At 39.9% G+C, this 19,467-nt stretch overlaps 1 protein-coding gene across 7 annotated transcripts in view; it reads right to left on the bottom strand.

Annotated features, from left to right (window-relative positions):
• TPX2 (TPX2 microtubule nucleation factor) overlaps window positions 1-19,467 on the bottom strand; it is a 50,412-nt gene that overhangs the window by 1,317 nt on the left and 29,628 nt on the right. For 6 of the 7 annotated variants that reach the window (XM_058562977.1, XM_058562974.1, XM_058562975.1 and 3 more), the window contains 9 exons: window positions 18,217-18,368; window positions 16,782-16,953; window positions 14,470-14,611; window positions 13,592-13,808; window positions 5,783-5,878; window positions 4,571-4,747; window positions 4,039-4,185; window positions 1,886-1,997; window positions 1,045-1,232 (listed from right to left, as the gene is read on the bottom strand). In XM_058562977.1, the coding sequence (XP_058418960.1) occupies window positions 1,045-1,232; window positions 1,886-1,997; window positions 4,039-4,185; window positions 4,571-4,747; window positions 5,783-5,878; window positions 13,592-13,808; window positions 14,470-14,611; window positions 16,782-16,953; window positions 18,217-18,368 (1,403 nt within the window). The remainder of the gene's footprint in view (window positions 1-1,044; window positions 1,233-1,885; window positions 1,998-4,038; window positions 4,186-4,570; window positions 4,748-5,782; window positions 5,879-13,591; window positions 13,809-14,469; window positions 14,612-16,781; window positions 16,954-18,216; window positions 18,369-19,467) is intronic. The other variant, XM_058562981.1, reaches the window with a different exon arrangement.

A 19,467-nucleotide genomic window follows, 5' to 3' on the forward strand; every position in this document is an offset into this window, starting at 1 on the left:
AACCTCAACAACTTATGTATTTCTATATTCATCCTTTTATTTTATTTTTTTTTGTGAGGAAGATCGGCCCTGAGCTAACATCTGCCAATCCTCCTCTTTTTGCTGGGGAAGACTGGCCTCGGGCTAACATCCATGCCCATCTTCCTCCACTTTATATGGGACACCGCCACAGCATGGCTTGCCAAGTGGTGCGTCGGTGCGCACCCAGGATCCGAACCGGCGGCCCGCCGCAGTGGAGCTCACACACTTAACCACTTGCGCCACCGGGCTGGCCCCTATATTCATTCATTTATTAATCATATGAAGTTCCATCTATAACTGTGTTCTTCATTAATGCAGTTAACGTGGCTTGCTGCCCTCCTAGTAAAAGGTCCTTAATGTGAATTAAGCTTTCTTTTTGGATAACTAACTTCTAAATCATTATGCTAGTGTTGGCATGGAGGGTCACCTGGACCGATATGCACTATAACCCAAGGAATTTGAGAGAAGTATTAAGAGGAAAATGAAAATACAGTTGCCACACAACTCCCATGTCCTTCCCTACCTATGTATTCTTGTCTAATTGTAAAACACATTGGCTTTCTTAAGCCTTAACCAAATAATAAAAATAAGTTAAATAAATAAAAAGAGTCCTATGAATGCATCACTGTGCATGGTTATACCACATGATTTCCTCCTTATGAGGATTCCTGGAAGAAATTCTGTCTGAATTCAATATCAAGAATAAAATTTTTTTTTTTTAACAACTAGCTTGTATATATGTCATGAACATTGTAAGTTTTGTAACTGACAGGTTGGTTCACTAAAAGGGCCAAAATCGTGGCTCAAACTTAGCAGATATGTGTGTGGATCACAATGTTCACATCTTTAGCCTTGTTCACGTCTCAACTTTGTCACCACCCTTGGTTTGTGTGATTTCCCGCTTTAATTCGTCTTTGATGTGTCCTGTAGGCCACCTTAGATTCTTTCTGGAGTAAGGCAAGGCACAGATAAAACAAAACAGAGACAACCACGGGCTAGTCAGTGCTCGTGCTGCTCAGTTACCAGCTCTTTCCGCAGCCTCGCTAGCTCCTCCTTCTGCTGCTCTTCCTCCTGCTGCCTGGCCTCCTCCAACTGCTGCGCTTTCTGAGCTTCCACCTCAGCCATTCTCTTCTCCAGCTCCTGCCGCTCCTTGGCTCTCTTCTCAGTGGCCAGCTGAAAAGGTTCCTGAACTAAAGAACCAAAGAGGCCCTCTGAGTACAGAAAAAGAGAGAATATCGGTGCACAAGGAGGACGTGCATAAACCTAGCCCTCATGGATCCATGCATGGCAACAGAAAGGCTGAGCTCTAAGGCAGCCTTGTTGGGGTAAAGGTGGAGTAAACCACAAAGTCTTAGAATTTTAGGGGTTGGAAGGGCCCCTGGAAATCATCTAATTAGGAGAAAAGCAAAACCTACATAGGTGAAATAGCTTGCTGAAAACCACAGTGATTTTGAGACAGATGTAGGAGAAGAATCCCAATTTTCTGACACCTTGCCCAGTGCTTAAGGAATCAAATATTTTGTATCTAAGGCTTGCTTCAGGATGAACTCCGGAAAGAAGTCCTGGCTCTCCCTCCCTCACTTACTTGCTACTTTCTGGGTGGGGAAAGCCTATAACTGTTGTTGAAATGCCAGCTGCTCTGCCCAGGCTCTTATTCTATGAATCTGGCCCTAACACATTCTGCAACCCAACATAGCTGCTGGGTTCAACAAAGGCAAAAGAGTGGGTTTAGGGGGAGAAAAACTAGATCCTCTAAAGGCAAATGCTTCTGACATAGCATTATACTGACAATCGAGTCCCAGGCATCCCCCGTAGGAAGTCTTACAATTCTGCCCCAAACCCCCAAGGGTACATATAATACTACCAGCAAAGGATTTTTTCTCTTTCTTGGGAACAAAGGGCTCCTGGCAGATGATGGTGTTTGGACGAGCCTTGAAACAAGCTGCTTCTTTCTGCTGTTTCAGTTCTTCCTCCAGCTGTTAGAAAGAAAGTCTGTCAGATAAGCAACGACACAACTCTCCATGACTGCTGCCTCAATGACTCGAGTTCTCATGTATCTAAACTGCTTCATCCATAAAGACAGCAGACGATTTAATACAAACCCCAGTTAAAACTCCTCACACAGACTTTACACTGAGTAGATTATTAGACTGACAACATCTGACTCTACTGAGAACTAGAAAGTATCTTGAAGATACTCTTAAGGCCTATCTTAACATCACAAAAATAAACAAGCAGATATTATATACCCCAGGATGTGATCACCTATAAAGTATTCTCCCTCTCAACCCCCAAAATTACCAGAATTTAATCAAGCCTCTAGATTTAACTACTCATTTATAGGAAATACAGGAGATAGCGGAACATATTAAACAACACCATGGGAATGCAATCACCAAAATCCAGATGGTTGAAAACCTTTAGGACAAACAATCCAGTTTATTCAACAAATAAAATGCAAGCAGAGGAGCCTATAGATTAAAAGGGATTTAGAGATTTTCCAATAAATGTAATATGTGGACCTTATTTGGATCCTGATTTGAACAATTCAACTGTTTAAAAAATTATGAGAGATTTGGGGATATATGAATGCTGACTATTTGTCACTATTAAGGGATTACTGTTCATCTTTTTAAGTGTGAAAATAGTATTGTGGTTATTGTTTTTTAATCTTTATATTTTAAAGATATATACTCAAGTATTTTTGGATGAAATGAGATGATACCTAGGTTTTGCTTCAAAGTAAACTTGTGTAGGTAGAAGTATCTGGTGTAGAGAAAAGTAGATAGAAGTATAGATGAAATAAGATTTTCCATGTTTTGATCATTATAGAACCAGGTGACAGGTTCATGGAAATCCATTATACTATTCTCTCTACTTTTGTCTATGTCTAAAAAACTTAAAAAAAAAATTTTAGGGCCGGCCCAGTGGCTTAGCGGTTAAGTGCGTGTGCTCCGCTGCTGGCAGCTCGGGTTCGGATCCCGGGCGTGCACTGACACACCGCTTCTCCGGCCATGCTGAGGCCGCGTCCCACATACAGCAACTGGAAGGATGTGCAGCTATGACATGCAACTATCTACTGGGGCTTTGGGGGGGAAAATAAATAAATAAATAAAATTACAAAACTTATAAAAAAAAAATTTTTTTATTATGGAAAATACCCCACACAGACATTCTGTGTCATGGTCCCTGAAAGACAGATTTACTCCTAATTCCAAAGCAACAGTCCTAAGTTTTCTTAGAGAACAACACCAACAAAGGACCTACGTTCAGTCATGTAAGCAACCACATCCCTTGGGCTTCAAGAGGGGTGACTGCCTATAAACAAAGATTAGCCCAGAGCTCCTTTTAGAGAGTCCAAAATGTGGTGAAAATATAAGAACACTGACAAACTGAGGGATTCAGGGGAATTTTTTTCCAGATAGGGCAGAATTAGATCTCCATTAAACCAGCCAACAACTAATTAATTATTTTTAATCACCTGTCATCTATAAAGAGCAAATAGTACACTACGTTGAGAAAACAGCATACCATATTGAGAATCTATTCTCACTATACTGTTTCTTATCACAACAGAAAGGAAGGAACAGTTAATGAGCAGTCTAATAGATAAAACAGATGAGATCTTAAAGAAGCCTGTCAGTTCTCACATTCCCCAGATGATCAGATCACAGAGCAGGAATCAGCAAACTTCAGCCTACAGGCCAAATCCAGCTTGCAATCTCTTTTTGTACAGCCTTTGAGCCAAGAATGGTTTTTACATTTTTAAAGGGTTCACACACACCCACACAATACACACAGAACATGTAATAGAGACCATATGTAACCTACAAAACCTAAAATATTTACTATCTAGTCTTTTATAGAAAAAGTTTACTCAGCCCTGATTTGGAGTGAGAGCCCCTGAAATAATTCAATATGTTAGTTCCCAGATGAATTTCAGTGTAGTGAGCCTACCTATTCTAACAAATCAACAATCAAGCAATAAACATTTTAGCGGCTCTCCCCATCCCCCACCTGGTGCTTCCAAGTCTGTGCCTTCAGAGCACCTCTTTTTTCAGTCTCCAAGCAGAAAGGCTCAATCTGGGTTGCAGTCTTCACCTTCTTCTCTGGCAGGTTAATGGTATCAAAATGAGGCAAAGGAAGTGCCTTAAACTTGGGCACCTAATAGAAAAGAAAACATAAGATTTAAGATAAGGCCTCTCTCACCAGAAAGCAATAGCTGCTCCAGAATATTTGGATGAATCTGAAAAACAGGAAAGGCCAGTTTTCAAAGCAGCATGGTGTAGCAGAAAAAGTAATGGGGTCAAAAGGAAATCTACGTTTTCCTACCAATATCGCCAATAACTGGCAGAATGATCATAGGCAAGTCACTTAACTTCCTTGTACCAGAAGGGTTATGAAAATTACTTGCCCTATTTCTACTCATAAAATTCTTAGAGGAATCAAAGGAAGTCAGTGATTTTCTAGTTAAAAGTGCAAAATCAAAGATTATCTTTGAGAGATCAAAGAATAGTATTCTGCTACTTACAGAAATGGAAACACCTACCTCTTCTTTCTGCAGTTCTTTTATTTTCTTCTCCTTCTGTAACTGACGTTCTTTGTCCCGAGAATCAAAAGAGAAAGCGCATATTTCCACGGTTCTTGCCTCTGAGATTTGGGGCTTAAAAGGGACCCCATAATGTGGCACAGGTAAAGCTCTTATCACTACCGGCTCTTCCTCTTCCTAAGAGAAAAATTGCAGTCTAGAAACAAGACTCCTCACCCTCTCTCACCTCCTTAGAATGGGGAGTCAGAGGATATTATATGAAAGAAGTCATTAATTAAGGCAAGTCACTCAACCTCTTGGGTGTCTTAGCTTACTTTTCTATCGAAGAGGGATAATATCTAAGTCACCTACCAATTCACAGGGGTGAGACCAATGTGAAAGCATTTGATAAAGGACTAACACAATTACTCTTCAAGGATCTAATGTTTTTCACAGGAAGGTTGTAAAAACTAAATGAGATCAAACAGTGTGAATAAAATGAAGAACAGAAGAAAGGTACTAACCAAGCATATACCTTGGCTTCTTCTTTGATCCAGCCTCTAAGACTCCACTAAAGCCTGTGACTGGGAGTTAATGGTTGCCAAACCCAGAATAGACGGAAGTAAGTTGTTTGGGTTCAAGCTGGTAACATAAGATTACTGTGTATTTTAGTTTCAAGTGAACCTTAAAAAGGCTTATGCTTGAGATCTGCTATAAAATTACCCTAACTCTGAATATTTATAGATAAAATGGGAGATGTAACAAGAAACTAGCCTGATCAATGACAGTTTATGTATTCCAATTTCATAAACCATCACCACACAACCCTTGGGTTAATGGAGATAGTTCAGGGTGGATGCAATGGCTTAGTATGAATTTTAAAAGTCCCTCAGCAAATGATGACAATAGCTCAGGCAAAATAGAGAATAGGGCCTGGCAACTTTTGATCCATGTTACAACAGGTTGATTTTCAATGCCATAGAAATGGACAAGCCTCCAATAAGTTACAACCAGTTACCACTGACAGCCAGAAGATTCATACCCTTACCAACATTATCTTTACCCATACCCTTGCTCCTTTTGGAGGAGCAAAAAAGATGATCAAATGTTCATACCCATTGTTAAAGACAACTCCAAACAAGAGTGCCTTTGAATTCCATTAAGTTTAAGAAAGAGTAATGCTTAGATTGATTATGCAGAAGGACGAAGAAACTCCCTATCCCAGGGAATCACCTCATCTTCTTTGGTAGGCAATCGGACTCTGTTCTTCAATGCAAAGGCCGGTGACTTGGGGACAGTGACTGGAAGTACTTTCTTTTCAGGAACACCCTGGAAGGAGTAAGCAACTCAATCAGACAGCCTAGAACAATCTCCACGAGGCTGTGTGATAAGATTAAATCCCTTTCTTAAAAGGAAGTTCATATACCAGGAATCAAAAAAAGGCTAGTATTTCAGTATTGTTGTTTACCCAATTAAGACAAAGGCATATCTGGTATACAGTAGCACTCCAAAGGTGGATTATTATGACAGATGAGCAGCAAATAACAAGGACATAGTTTGAGTTGTATATTCAGTAAAAATAAGATTCATCAAAATCTTTTTTGGTATTTATGAGAAATACTCACCATAACAGAAAACAAACTAATGCCAATATTGTATTGTTTCTCTCCCTTTCTATACCCCAATCTCTCAAAAACAACATCAAAAAAGACTTCCAAATATATCTAGGATCAGAATAAATACTGTCCATTCTATTAAACCTATTTCACATTCAGCTCCACAATGAGAACTTATGTTCAAAAACATTACCCTCAAAAGGCAAATGGGAAAAGGTATTGGGCAAGGGCTTTTTAAATTTTCTTTTGCCAAATAAATGGGCAAAGAACAAGAACAAGCAGTTCACAAAGACATACAAGAGGCTCAATTTCAATAATTTTCAAAAATATAAATTAAAACATGGTATTTTCACCTATAAGACTGAGTAATATTTAAAACACTGATTAAGGGACCAGCCTGTTGGCATAGGGTTAAGTTCAGCATGCTCCACTCCGGTGGCACAGGTTCCCAGGTTCGGATCCTGGGTGCAGACATACACCACTCATCAAGCCATGCTGTGGTGGCGTCCCACATACAAAATAGAGTAAGATGGGCACGGATGTTAGCTCAGGGCCACTCTTCCTCAAGCAAAAAGAGGAAGATCGGCAACAGGTGTTAGCTCAGGGCCAATCTTCCTCACCAAAAAAAACCACAAGAAAACTGATCACTACCACTGCTGGCATGTGTGGATAGAAGTGGGCACTCACATACAGTTGGGTAAAGGTACAGGTTATAAATTGGTACAAGCTTTGGGAATTAGCTATTAAATTTTTAAATGGTCATATTCTTTCACCCAATATTACACCTCTAGTATTTGATCTCTTGTTTAGTTTAGTTTAGTTTTTAGGTATATTTCAATACAACATTTTTTTAAAAGCATAAAAAGTTGTAAAAAACTCAATTATTTATCAAGAAAGGATCAGTTAAATCCTTTCTTAAATTATAGCATATCCACACGATATTATATAGCCATCAAAAAGAATAAAATAAATCTTTTATTACTGACATAGAACAGTGTTCATAATATTGAGGGGGGAGAGACAAGTTGCTGAGACAAAGAATACTGTGTGTGTGTGTGTGTGTTTAAAATGTTATATAACTAATTTAAGCATAGAAAATAAAATCTGGAAAGAACACCAAAGTATTAACTCTCATATCTCTTTGAGAGGGAAGTGAGAGGCATTTAATTTTCTATCTTTCATAATTCTAATACATTCAACTACTCCAAAGATTTTTTTCCTTCATAATTCCAAAACACTGCCAACATTTCAAATCCTTGCAGACTGAATTACACGTACCATCCTGTGCACATCATTCAAAACTAACACATTTTAGAAAGTTGTTCCATAAGCATTTTTTGATTCTCATAGAATTTATACTCTATCACAAATCTGGCAATTAATCCTAACTGCAAAATGGTATCTCTTGGGCTGTTGTTTTGAATGATGTGTATGATCAGATCAATTAAAAAAAAAAAAATCAAAACAACCCTGAGACATCCTCAGTAACTCCTTATTTGTTACACTCACGTGCATATGCTACCCCTATCAACTCCCTATTCTGCTCCCTCTCTAATTCTTCACTGCCCTACCATAGGTCACATCATTGATTGCCTGTGCCATTTCACTAGCCTGCTAATTGTCTTTCAGCTTCTCTTCTCATTCCTCCAATCCATCTTCTGTATATAGTCAGAATCATTTTTCTAAAACACATCTCATCACGTTACTTCCTGACTTAAAATTCTTTAATGGCTCCTATTGTATGCCCACAACAGTATAACAAATTCCTTGGCATGAAATACAAGGCCCTTCATAATCTGGCACCCTGCCTGACTCTCCAGCCTTATCTCTCACCCCTCTTTATACATCGCTCTCCAACCACGATGAACTACTGGCAGCTGTCAAAATGTAACACTGGTTCTCAGCTTAGTACCTTTGCTTGTGCTTTCTCTCTCTCTCTGAAACGCCCTGGCTGCTTGGAAGCACCTAACCCTTCTTTTCAAGCCTCCACTGAAGCCTCTTCTCTTTTATAAAGGCTTTTCAATAGATCTCTCCACTCCTAGAACCTATAGAACTGACCTCTCTCTCTCCTGTATATAGTTCTATCACAGTACATACAAAACTTCACTGCACTTGTCTACTTAGATGGTCATCTCCTCCTGCTAGCATATGAGTGCTTCGAGAGTGAGGACTGTTATTCCATTAATCCCTAGCACCTAACATAGACCTTGGCAAGTATAAGGCATTCAGTAAATGTTTGCTGAATGAATGTAGTAAGAATGAATAACAGAATTTATATCTTGGACTCTAAGACTCTTGGACTCTAATTTATACCATGGGAGACTTCTTAATCCCAACAACGTTGCAACTGTTCAAAACATGTTTGGAATGTCTTTCTTGGAGTGGCTTTCAAAGCCAGTTTTTAGGCTATATAAGGTAGTTGCTTAATCTTTACTTTTTCGGGTTTTTTTTGCTGAGGAAGATTTGCCCTGAGATAACATCTGTTGCCAATCCTCCTCTATTTCGTATGTGAGTAGCCGCTACAGGATGGCCGCTGACAAGTGGTGTAGGTATGCACCCGGGAACTGAACCTGGGCCACCAAGGCAGAGCACACCAAACTTAACCACTAGGCCACTGGGCTAACCCTACTCAATCTTTACTTTTAATTTAAAAAACTGTTTCCAGATCTATTATCCTGGATTACTCAGAAGTTTTAGTTCCAAATGACTTTAGACCAGCTCCTAAAAGCAAATTAATCTTTAAAATATGAAGATTTGCCATTGTTGAAGAGATCCGAAAGACTGTGCCACAGTATCCAAGTGGCTTTTCCAAAATGCTTTGTATGATATCAATCATTGGATAGAATTTATACCCTCCGAAGGTGACCACTGTAAAGGGAATGCTCATTCTGCTGTGAAAGTTCTTATATGTTTTCTAAACAAAGTCAAGGTCACTAGCATAGTGAAATCCAACATAGCATAACTTGGAATCAGACAAAAGTCCGTGAAATGGGTTTTCAAATAATGCTTACCATAAAACAACAAAAATCTGTTGTTCTACACATCTTGGACTGGTGGGAACGTGAAGAACACCCAGAAGGGAGTCAGAGGTCTGTTCCAGTCCAGCTCTGATTCTAATCTGTATAACCTTGGGCACAGTAGATTGCTTTCTATAGAGGCATTGGGTTTTTGTTTTTGTTTTGTTCTTTTCATAAAATAAAGTAATGAAAATAAATATCTAAGGACTCATTTAGTTCTAAAATATTCCCTCTTTTCCTATTTTTCCCCTCTCTATGTATCCACCCAGCAGAGACATGTGCATTTTAAAAGAAGAACAATGGAAATCTCTAATAAGTAAGCTATGAAAGAGATATTTATGAGTAGAATCAATCCTCTTAATTAGTTGGGGAGGAGGGAAAAGGGATTTATGAAAATCAACTTTGCAGCAACTATCCACCTTACACTCCCATCTCTACTGCAATCAAAGCCAACTGAGGGCCCAATCAGAAATAAAGAAAAGGAAATTGAATTTCTAGTAACAGAGGAGGCTTCTTGTTTTTCTATTTTAAGATTTTTTAGTTATAAACTCCTTGCGGGCAGGGATTTTGCCATTTGCATTTTTTGCATTTTCCACAGCACCTACATTTTGTTCAATGAACAAAAATGTTGATTAATATTACCGTCCTTATTTGTTTACATGTCAATCTGCTCTACAAGATTGTGAAAGCTTTGAGGACAACGGTTGTGTCTTATTCCGTCTTTGAATACCCAAAGTCTAACATAGGCTGGTGCGTTTCAGCTTGTTTTGTCACTCACTCAGTTATCCAGTATTGGAGCACCTATGCTGTGATGCTAGGTGCTGGGGATACAGAAGTGAACAATACGGACATATACAGTCCCTACTCTCAGGGAGCTCACATTCTAGTGGAGGAAAGAGATGATGAAAAAGTAACAAACCAAGTATTTCCTGATTTTCACAGGTGCTCTGAAGAAACCTAGCAGAACGTGGAGCTAAAGGATAATGGGGGGAAGCTCCAATGGGAAGCTCATGGAAGGTATCTCTAAAGAGGTGATGTGTGGTTAGAAGAGGACAATGTGGATAGATAGAGGACACATTTAGGAAAAGCAACCCAGGAGGGGAGATGGGGGTGTTAGGGGTGAGCACTTCTCCATAAGGCAGGATATGCACCCAAGTGCCCCGGGAAAGTTCTCAGGCCTCTTCCAGAGCAGTTAGTAAATTACTGTGAAGCAATGTTATCTCAGGGAGTATGAAAAAAAAAGCTTGCTGGTCTACCCAAGTCATCCCTAAAACATCGCTACTAAAATTACTCACTGGCCTCTCTGACACCACATCCACCTCTGTGGTGCCCCAGTTCCCCATCAGATGTCGGCACCAAGTTCACATTTCACACCCTTGTGCTCTAGGCTTTCATCACTCCACCTCCGCCCGAAGAGCCCTTTTTCATCTCTGCCTCATGACCCACTGCTGCCCAAGCCCATCTCTCATCAGCCCTGTTGTCTCCTTGCCACCTATCAACCACAGTGGGAGAGCACAAGAAATACCATAAGGACACATGGAAAGAGAGCTTTGGCACCAAGGGGACATGGGTGGGGAACAACAGTGGCAGACAGATAAGCTGCATTCGGGCTACAGGAGGCAGGCTCCTCTGTTCTGCTGTAAGAGTCCAAGACTAGAAGTTAAGAGACCTGAGCTCAGCTGTGCCATCAACTTTTAAAAATATTTCCACAGGCAAACCACATTCCCTTTTCAAAGCCTTCCTTTCTGAAAAATGGAGAGAGAAGAGAATACATCTAATGTTTCCTTCTATGCTTTGCTTCTCTAGAAACCAAGAATTGAAGAGATATCATTCGAAATTTTAGTAGGGAGAGCTGCAAACAGACAGCATCAAACTCAAAAACTGCGTTTGCCAAAACAAACAATAACAGTTAGCATTGTGGGGTAGAATAACACAGTGTTTAAGGAGATGATGGGTTCCAATTCCGGTTCTGCATACTAGATATCTCTTAGTGCCTCTTTCCTCATCTGAAAAAGCGGGATAAAAACAGCAGCTCTCTCTTAAGAGTTGTTATGAGAAATAAATAAGATAATCTACATAAAACACTCAATGCAATGTAAGCCTGCAATAAAATGACAGTTATTACTATTAACAACATAACTGCTTATTGTATGTCAGGCACTAAGTTCTTCACAGGCACTCTCTCTAAACTACACTGCACCTAACAAATCAAAACTCCAGGGGTAGGACCCAGGAATCTGTTTATGTAATAAGATCCTCAGAGGAGTCTGACAACCAGTTGGATTTGGCACTTCCCTCCAGCACACCACATCAATTCAGCCGCATCTTACTTACTTACCTAGTGCTTTGCTGATCTGCTTATCCAGAATTCTCAACAAGGCATAACCTGGTACAGTGATACTCTAAGACCTCACTTAACTAACTCCTAATGAATTCAAGTCACCCTTCCCCACTTACCACTGCATTTCCAAAGTGCAACAAACTGCCAAACCAATTTCTTAAACCAGTGTTTCTAAAAATCATCAGGCGTGACTGGTGATATGGTAGAGGATGTTAGGTGGGTTATGGACTTTTTAAAAATAATCACATATTTTCCTAAGAACCTTCTGTTTTAATACAAGAGCATGGACCCTGGAACCGTACTACCCAGATTCACATTCCAGCTCTATCATTGGCTAGTTTGTGATCTTGGGCAAGTTATTTAACCTCTATGTTTCCTAACTGTAAAATGGAGTGATAACAGTACCTATAGTGTCTACCTATAGAGTTATTATGAGAATTAAGTAAGTTATTATATAAAGTAAAGAGCTTAGAATAAAACTTGGCACACAACAAGCTTTATATAAATATTAGCTATTATTGTTGTTATTTATGGCAAAAAGTATCAGCTTTCCATTTAAATGTTGCCTTTAAAATTATTTTAAAAATGAGTTGAATTTAAGAATATATAAAGTCAATATTGGTATATGAGATACAAGGATATAGTAAAAATAGAGAGGGTGGTATGTTAATTAAATAAAAAACAAAAACTTATAGCATGGGGAAGAGCCAGGAGCTTGGAGAAAAAGATGTTATTAAAAGCAAGGTGCCAAATGAATGTTACAGAAGCCTTGAGGAAGTCATTTTTCTTCTCTGGGCCTCTGTTTTTTTAGTGTGTAAAATTGAAACATTAAGCCCTTCTGACTCTAGGATTCTGAAGTTTGCATATGACCTACATTTCCCTTGCTGTATGCAGAACACTGTTTCCTCAGCAGGTAATGACAAAGGCAGCACAGTTCTTGGAGACCAATCACTTGGGTGGGGAGAGGTTTCTTGAAAGTTTATGTAACAGAGTTTGGCCTATAGCACATGTGCATTAGAGCAAAAAAAAGAAAACAGTAAAAAGCATTGTAAATAGAAAAGAGGTCTCACATGCAGAAAGCTCTCAATTGAAAGAAGAGGGGAAGAACCATTTCTAAGCATTATTATGCTTTTTTAAAGTCTGGAAAATATAACTTCAGATTGCTTCTGACTTAGTGCTAAGAAAATAGAATATACAAAACTAAGTCCCCAGTTGAAGGCAATATTTTGGTACACAGCTTCACTTAAAACCATGGTGACTCTAAAGGACAAGCAAAAAGAAAGAGGACAGAAAAACAGACTTCCTCTAGTGGCTGGACATAAGCCAATCCAAATTAGGGAGAGACAGTGTTTCCCCATCAGCATGGAAATACATCTAAACACCATCACTGCACTTATGCAGGTGAACTCCATTACTTAACTTTGACTGTGGCATCTCTTCCTGATTGTACATTTTCTCTAAAAACGTGACAGTGAGCCCACCATCAAACTACAACCCACTTCTCTAATCTAGTTTCTGGTTGCTCCTCTTGATCAACTTCTTTTTCTTTTGTGCCTCAACTGCCTCATCTGAAACTGCTGATAATTAGAGTAAACCACCTGAAAGAGTTGTGGTCAAAATGAATGGGTTTATATATGAAAAGGGCTTAGAGCAGCGCCTGGCACAAAGTGCAAGTGTCAGCTATTATGACAGTGACAACAACATGATGATGACAACGATGACTACTACACACTGTCAAGGCTCGGGTCAAATGCTTCCGCCTCCACAAAGCGTTCCCTGAACGTTTTATCAGGAAGAAATCGTCTCCTTTGAATTCCTGTAGTATTTTTAACTGTATCTCTCTTAGAACACTTATGTCTCATTTTATATTACTTAAACATATGTTGTCTCCCTTACTGGACTTTAAGTTTCCTGAGAGCAAAATCCACCTCTGATATGTCTTTTTATCACCTACAGCTCCTAGTATGATGCCCTGATTATAGCATCTACTTGAACATTTGTGAATGGGTGGATATTTCGTCATGAGCAGGGCACTTCTGCCAGTTTGCAGAACCTCAACCATTCTTACCACAACATCTTCCAAGATCTTAGTAGGGCAAGGTCTGGAATGAAATTCAAAGTGTTCATCCTCTGATTTCTTCTTTGACTCTCGCTCTTGGATTCTCTTCTCAATTTCCAAATCAAAGCCAAGAGGCTGAGTAGGTGGCTTCACAGGCGGTTTCTTGGGCAAGATGGGCCCACCTTCAAGAATTCTGGGATCAAGTTCCCGTGCTTTGAATTTGTATCTGGTAAGGTAAGAGTTTAAATGACAACCACAAAAAATTTTTTTTTAATAAAATGAAAACGACACAAACAACAAAGTAGGCCAAAAACAGAAAAATAATAATTAAGATAACCCATCTTGTACAGCAAAATTTCAGTTCTCTCCATAGCCCTTATTTCTACCTCTAGAGCAAAGAATAAATGAGACAGTTCTAATATTCTCACTACTCTAAAGATTGGGGGTTTTCTTCACAGAGGAAGCTCCCCCTTCTCAAAAGAAGTATGAAAAGGAATGGAAGGAGGATACAGGAGACAAACTCCAGTACTCCACATTAAGTCCAGTTTCCTCCACTGACAGCAGCTATAACAATCCCTTGGGTAGCCATAAAAGGGTGGGATCTACCTAAACTCACCTCAAAGGATACTCCTTAATTGGAATCCTAAGTAAGTTCTCCCACCCCAACCTCTGCCTTAGTTTTTTACCAGTTTACACTCCAGGACATCGCCATTTTCCCACTTTCAATCCTCTAATCATAGAGGCAGGGGCACAGCCTACAGAGCCTCTAACTCAAATGTCATAAATTCTCATGGCAAGAAAAATAGCAACTGTCCCCCTTATACTGAAAAGAAAGTAGACAGGTTCTTGGAATTCTTCCTCAAATACTGCCAAATACTGGGACTTACTGTTGCAGTTTCTCGAGCTCCTCGGCCTCCTGTTCTGCTGCACTTTTGCAGGTCACAGGCCTTGCACGCTGTTTGGTTTGCAGCACGGGAGTCTGTGGGTCTCTGGATATCTTGGCCACAGCAGATTTGGAGGGTAACAGAGCTGTAAACCAAAGTGACAGACATTCACCTAGCTCCCCAAGACGCCATTTACCTGTAGGTGCTGACTCGGCTAGGCAGCCCAGAGATGCCAAACCACAGAGTGGCTGGCCCTCCACTCAGCTCAGGTCACGTCAGTCAACCTGACAAATATTCAGTCCCTTCTTCTCTATCACTCTTTACTGAAGGGTATGATGAGCCTTTGGGTAAAGTCTGCTATCATCTTCTGAACTTAAAATCTATTCATGTCTGAGGGATTCCTTATCGCTGCACAGGTCTGTATTTCCTCTCTACTGACAATGCCAACTATTTTGCTTGTTATTGACAAATAAGATTTTTTTTTTCTTTGTGAGGAAGATCAGCCCTGAGCTAACATCTGATGCCAATCCTCCTCTTTTTGCTGAGGAAGCCTGGCCCTGAGGTAACATCCATGCCCATCCTCCTCCATGTTATATGGGATGCCGCCACAGCATGGCCCAACAAGCAGTGCGTCGGTGCGCGCCCAGGATCTGAACCTGCGAACCCCGGGCTGCCGCAGCGGAGGGCGCACACTTAACCACTTGCGCCACTGGGCTGGCCCCAACAAATAAGATTTTTGCTTATTCCAGCTTTAAAATAAGGCCTTTCCAAGTAATATCTCCCAATTTTATAAACTCTCTAAAAGCATGTACATCAAAGTATCAAGACCACCTCTCACAGAAAGTAAATGCAGAAAATAAAAAAACTAGGTCAAAGTATCCATATTAAGACTATCACCACCACTCAGAGAAAATATTGATTTACCTGGCGAGGGGCAACCTTATCAATTTTCATAATTATATAAAATGAATCCTCTAATTTAGATCTTATCACATAAGATAAGAAGATAGAAACCAAATCTATTTATTTTATAAATAAGCCAGGCTTCAAGTATACATATAACCATTATTTAGCTAGAACTGTACAAAGTTTTAAATAAAAATTGCAGAAAATAATTTTTCTTTCTATTTGCCAGGACTGGGATTCTAGGAGCAGGGCATATCAGACTCTAAGAGTCATGTATTATTTGAAAAGTCACGTTTAATATTTAAATTTCCATTAGGATAAAAAAAGACATTTCATTATTTTCATAATATAAAATTTGACAAATGGCTACTGGAACATAATAACAATACTAAGAAATGCTGTATTTAAAGGAACTTGTCTGGCTACCTAACACAGCACTAAAAGAGGCCTGTGCAAGGGCCTAGAAAAAACTGAGACTTTCAAAGCCAAAATGACCAGATTCTTCTTTAACCAGAATACTAGCCCTATACTCTTGACAACTATTTTATACCACTTCCATTTCTCAAACTTCTTTACCCTCCTTCTTATAGTAATTATTTTCATAATGGTAGAAATCTTTAGATTAGAACCCTCTCGTCTGTTCACCACCAAATCTACAAATCCACCAGATTTGCACCCACTCCTCTCACTCTTCCACCTCCATTCAAAGAATAACCACTCCTCCTGTGCTAAGTATCCCTTCCCTACCAGCCTGCACAGAGACTTAATCATTGGTAATCCCCTTTCTCTCCTGTATCTTCCACTCCTTTCTCTGTCAGGGACTTCTTAGCATACAGACATGCTCTACCCATCTCCCACTCCCTTGACTCTGACAGCTCGCTCCACATTCATAGCACTTACATAGTCTGTAACGATCTATTTCTCTCTCTCACTGAATTAGAAATTCGATGTTGAGTAGCACTAAGTCCATTTTGTTTACTTCTATACCCCCTACACCCAACACAGTGCCTGGTGTCTATTGGTAAAAAAATGTGTTGAGTTACTGAACAAAAAAGCACACAACCTTGAATGAATGGAATGTCTTCATTTTCTATAGGTAAGTAAATGCACTGTGACACTTTGACACATAGCAAAGATAGCCTTGTGTGTAACGACATCTCAGGTTACCTTAATTCCCCTTTGGCCAATTACTGACCAGAAGGATCAAAGTGGTTGATGGTTATAAGTGGACAGATAGCAGGGTGGTTTGAGAAATGCTCAACTATACATTTGAAGTCTGTATACAGGCACATACCATACTTTAGTTCAAAAGCTAGGATTTCAACTAAAGGCAAATTTGTGCCTAAGATGTAAGCAAAGGGAGTTCTAGAGGAGGCTCCAGCCAGCTTTGGCATTGGTAAGAAACTTACGTATTTCATCCTTCTTGCTCCTCAAGTGGTATCTGTTAGGGGTTCGTTTATGGAAGGCTTCAACCTGCTGTGCAAGGGGCACATAGGTAGAAGCTGTTTCATCAAATGTTCTTTTCTTTCCTTGGGACAGGTTGAAAGGCTTAATAATGGTGCATCCCTTAATCACTCCAGCCTGTAAAGAAAGAGGTTGTTCCCCAAATGAAGTGTTATAGAAGAGCTCACATCTACCACAAGCCATATATTCAGCACAGAGGATCAAAAGAAAAGGGTCTGCATAAAGCCAAGATTATTATTCTTAAGTTTGCCGGTCCTTGAGCAAGGGTTATTCCCATCTCTATTCCCATCTTTCTCTCTCTCTTTTTTTTTTTTTTTTTTTGGTGAGGAAGATTGGCCCTGAGCTAACATCTGTGCCCATCTTCCTCTATTTTGTATATGGGTCACTGCCACAGCATGGCTTGATGAGTGGTGTAGGTCCGCACCCGGGATCTGAACCCATGAGCCTGGGCCGCTGAAGCGGAGTATGCCAAACTTAACCACTACGGCACCGAGCTAGCCCCAATTCCCATCTTTTAAAGAGGGAGAGAAAGGACCTAGCACTTAACAAATTGTCTGTTCTACAACAGTACATAAGGTGATTTTTCCCAAGCATGTTAATATTTTGAAGCAATCAAGAGCAACTTTTCTTAGAATTAGAAGGAAAAGAAAGCTGCAAAAGTATCCCACCACAAATCCCATTAAAAAAATTGATTGGGCTTCTAGGTCTAGATCAGGTCAGGTAGTCGTCAGATCTCTCCACACATCCTCCCCAAAACTAACTGATGAAGAAGCCTACTCCTTGGATCATTAGTTTTTATAAAATTGGTCTCTGATTGGAAACACTCTTCAAGCACCTATGTCACAAAGGAAGAAATACAACCCCAGGGTTTAAGACTGCAAAAGACTGACTCCAACAAACGACGCTGCTGACTGCAAACGCAAGGAGAAATTCTTAGTATTAGAATTTTTATTTAGGAGTGTTACTGTTTTTCTTAGTGCTCTGGTAACAAAACCGCACAGGATTTAAGTGGTCTGCCCCAACCTCGTTTTTCCCATAAACCCTCTCATATTTTGTATACAATTTTGCAGACACAAAATTTTTTTAAGAATTTTGTAACAGCAAAAGCTGTAACAAGACTGTACCTGCAATTTGCCACATATAATTCTATGTGTTTTATGTACATTCTCAATTCAGTTTTCACAGCAACTTGGTAGATCCTTCCCAGAGACATAGAGTGATTTATCTAAGGTCACACAGCTAACAGAGGATTTAGATCTATCTTAAATCAAAAACATACCCTTCTCTCAATTGTGTTTTTATAAGTAGTTACCACAAATACTACACCTGAAATCCTCAATGAATTAGTAACAAGAATATTCAATTAGTCCATCAACTTACAGGAGATGGAGGATGCTTTCGCAGTTCAGATGTAAAGTTCACTTCCTTATATTCCTCCTGGTTCTTAGGATGTTGTTTGATTCGCTCATCTGTGCGGAAGTGGAAGTCAACTGATTTGGTTACCTGGCTCACTGACTTCTTCACAGGTTGCCCTGAGTGAGAAGCAGAGTAAAACACACATGTAATGCTAAGAATAGAGAAATCAGTAAATCCTTTTTTATTCAGTCCCTTTGGTATTTCTATTACCATGGATCTAACTTTGTTCACTCTTTACATATAACCCAAAACTTGAAACAGTCTTCAGGGACATGAATATATGTGCTTTATTCATTGAGTACTATTGAGTTTGAGGCCCTTCGGTCAGATGCAAAGTGTAAAGAGGTAGCACAGGAAGAAGAATCCCATTTCCCAGATGTGGTCATAGCTCCAGAGACACAGAGTAACTGGAATACTTTCGATAGGAAAAGCTATCAATTGACTCTAAAAACACACTTAACTAAGCATCTCTAAGAGGGAAACCCTATAAACTCCAGAAGTGCTTTTCCAACCCAGTAAGCGGGCTTTAGAGTTTTGACTCCACCAATAATACCTCTGCCAGAGCAAAGCAGAACTCTGAGCCCTTCTGCTCCCTCAGTCATACTTTTCCTCCAGCTACAACTGGACTTTCTCAGCTTTCTTTCCTCTGCCTAGGGTAAAATGGGAAAACAACAACAAAAAAGTGGCCTGCCCAACTGCTTTATCTTCTGTTTCAATCCTAGTCCCTTCTTTTTCTAATACAAAGAAAAAGAATAAGGAGGAAAAATGAAGAAGGAATTAATTTTACTTCAAGAAATGAGGGGGGCCCAGCCAGTGGCGCAAGTGGTTAAGTGCACGCGTTCCGCTGCGGCGGCCCAGGGTTCGCCGGTTCGGATCCCGGGTGCACACAGACCCACCGCTTGGCAAGCCATGCTGTGGCGGCGTCCCATATAAAGTGGAGGAAGATAGGCACGGATGTTAGCCCAGGGCCAGGCTTCCTCAGCAAAAAAAAAAGAGGAGGATTGGCAGATGTTAGCACAGGGCTGATCTTCCCCACCAAAAAAAAAAAAAAAAGAAATGAAGGAAGTCCTCATGGAAAAAGGCCTCAAAAGATGGATGTGACTTCTATGGTTAGAGATGAAGAGAAACAGCATGCTCTAAGACAGGTAACGTATGTAAAGCATTCTAGGGAATGATCATTGGGATATAAATGGTACCCGTGTCCAGCCTTCTAAA

Source organism: Diceros bicornis, chromosome 19 (genome assembly GCF_020826845.1).
Source record: "Diceros bicornis minor isolate mBicDic1 chromosome 19, mDicBic1.mat.cur, whole genome shotgun sequence".
Taxonomy (NCBI): domain Eukaryota; kingdom Metazoa; phylum Chordata; class Mammalia; order Perissodactyla; family Rhinocerotidae; genus Diceros; species Diceros bicornis.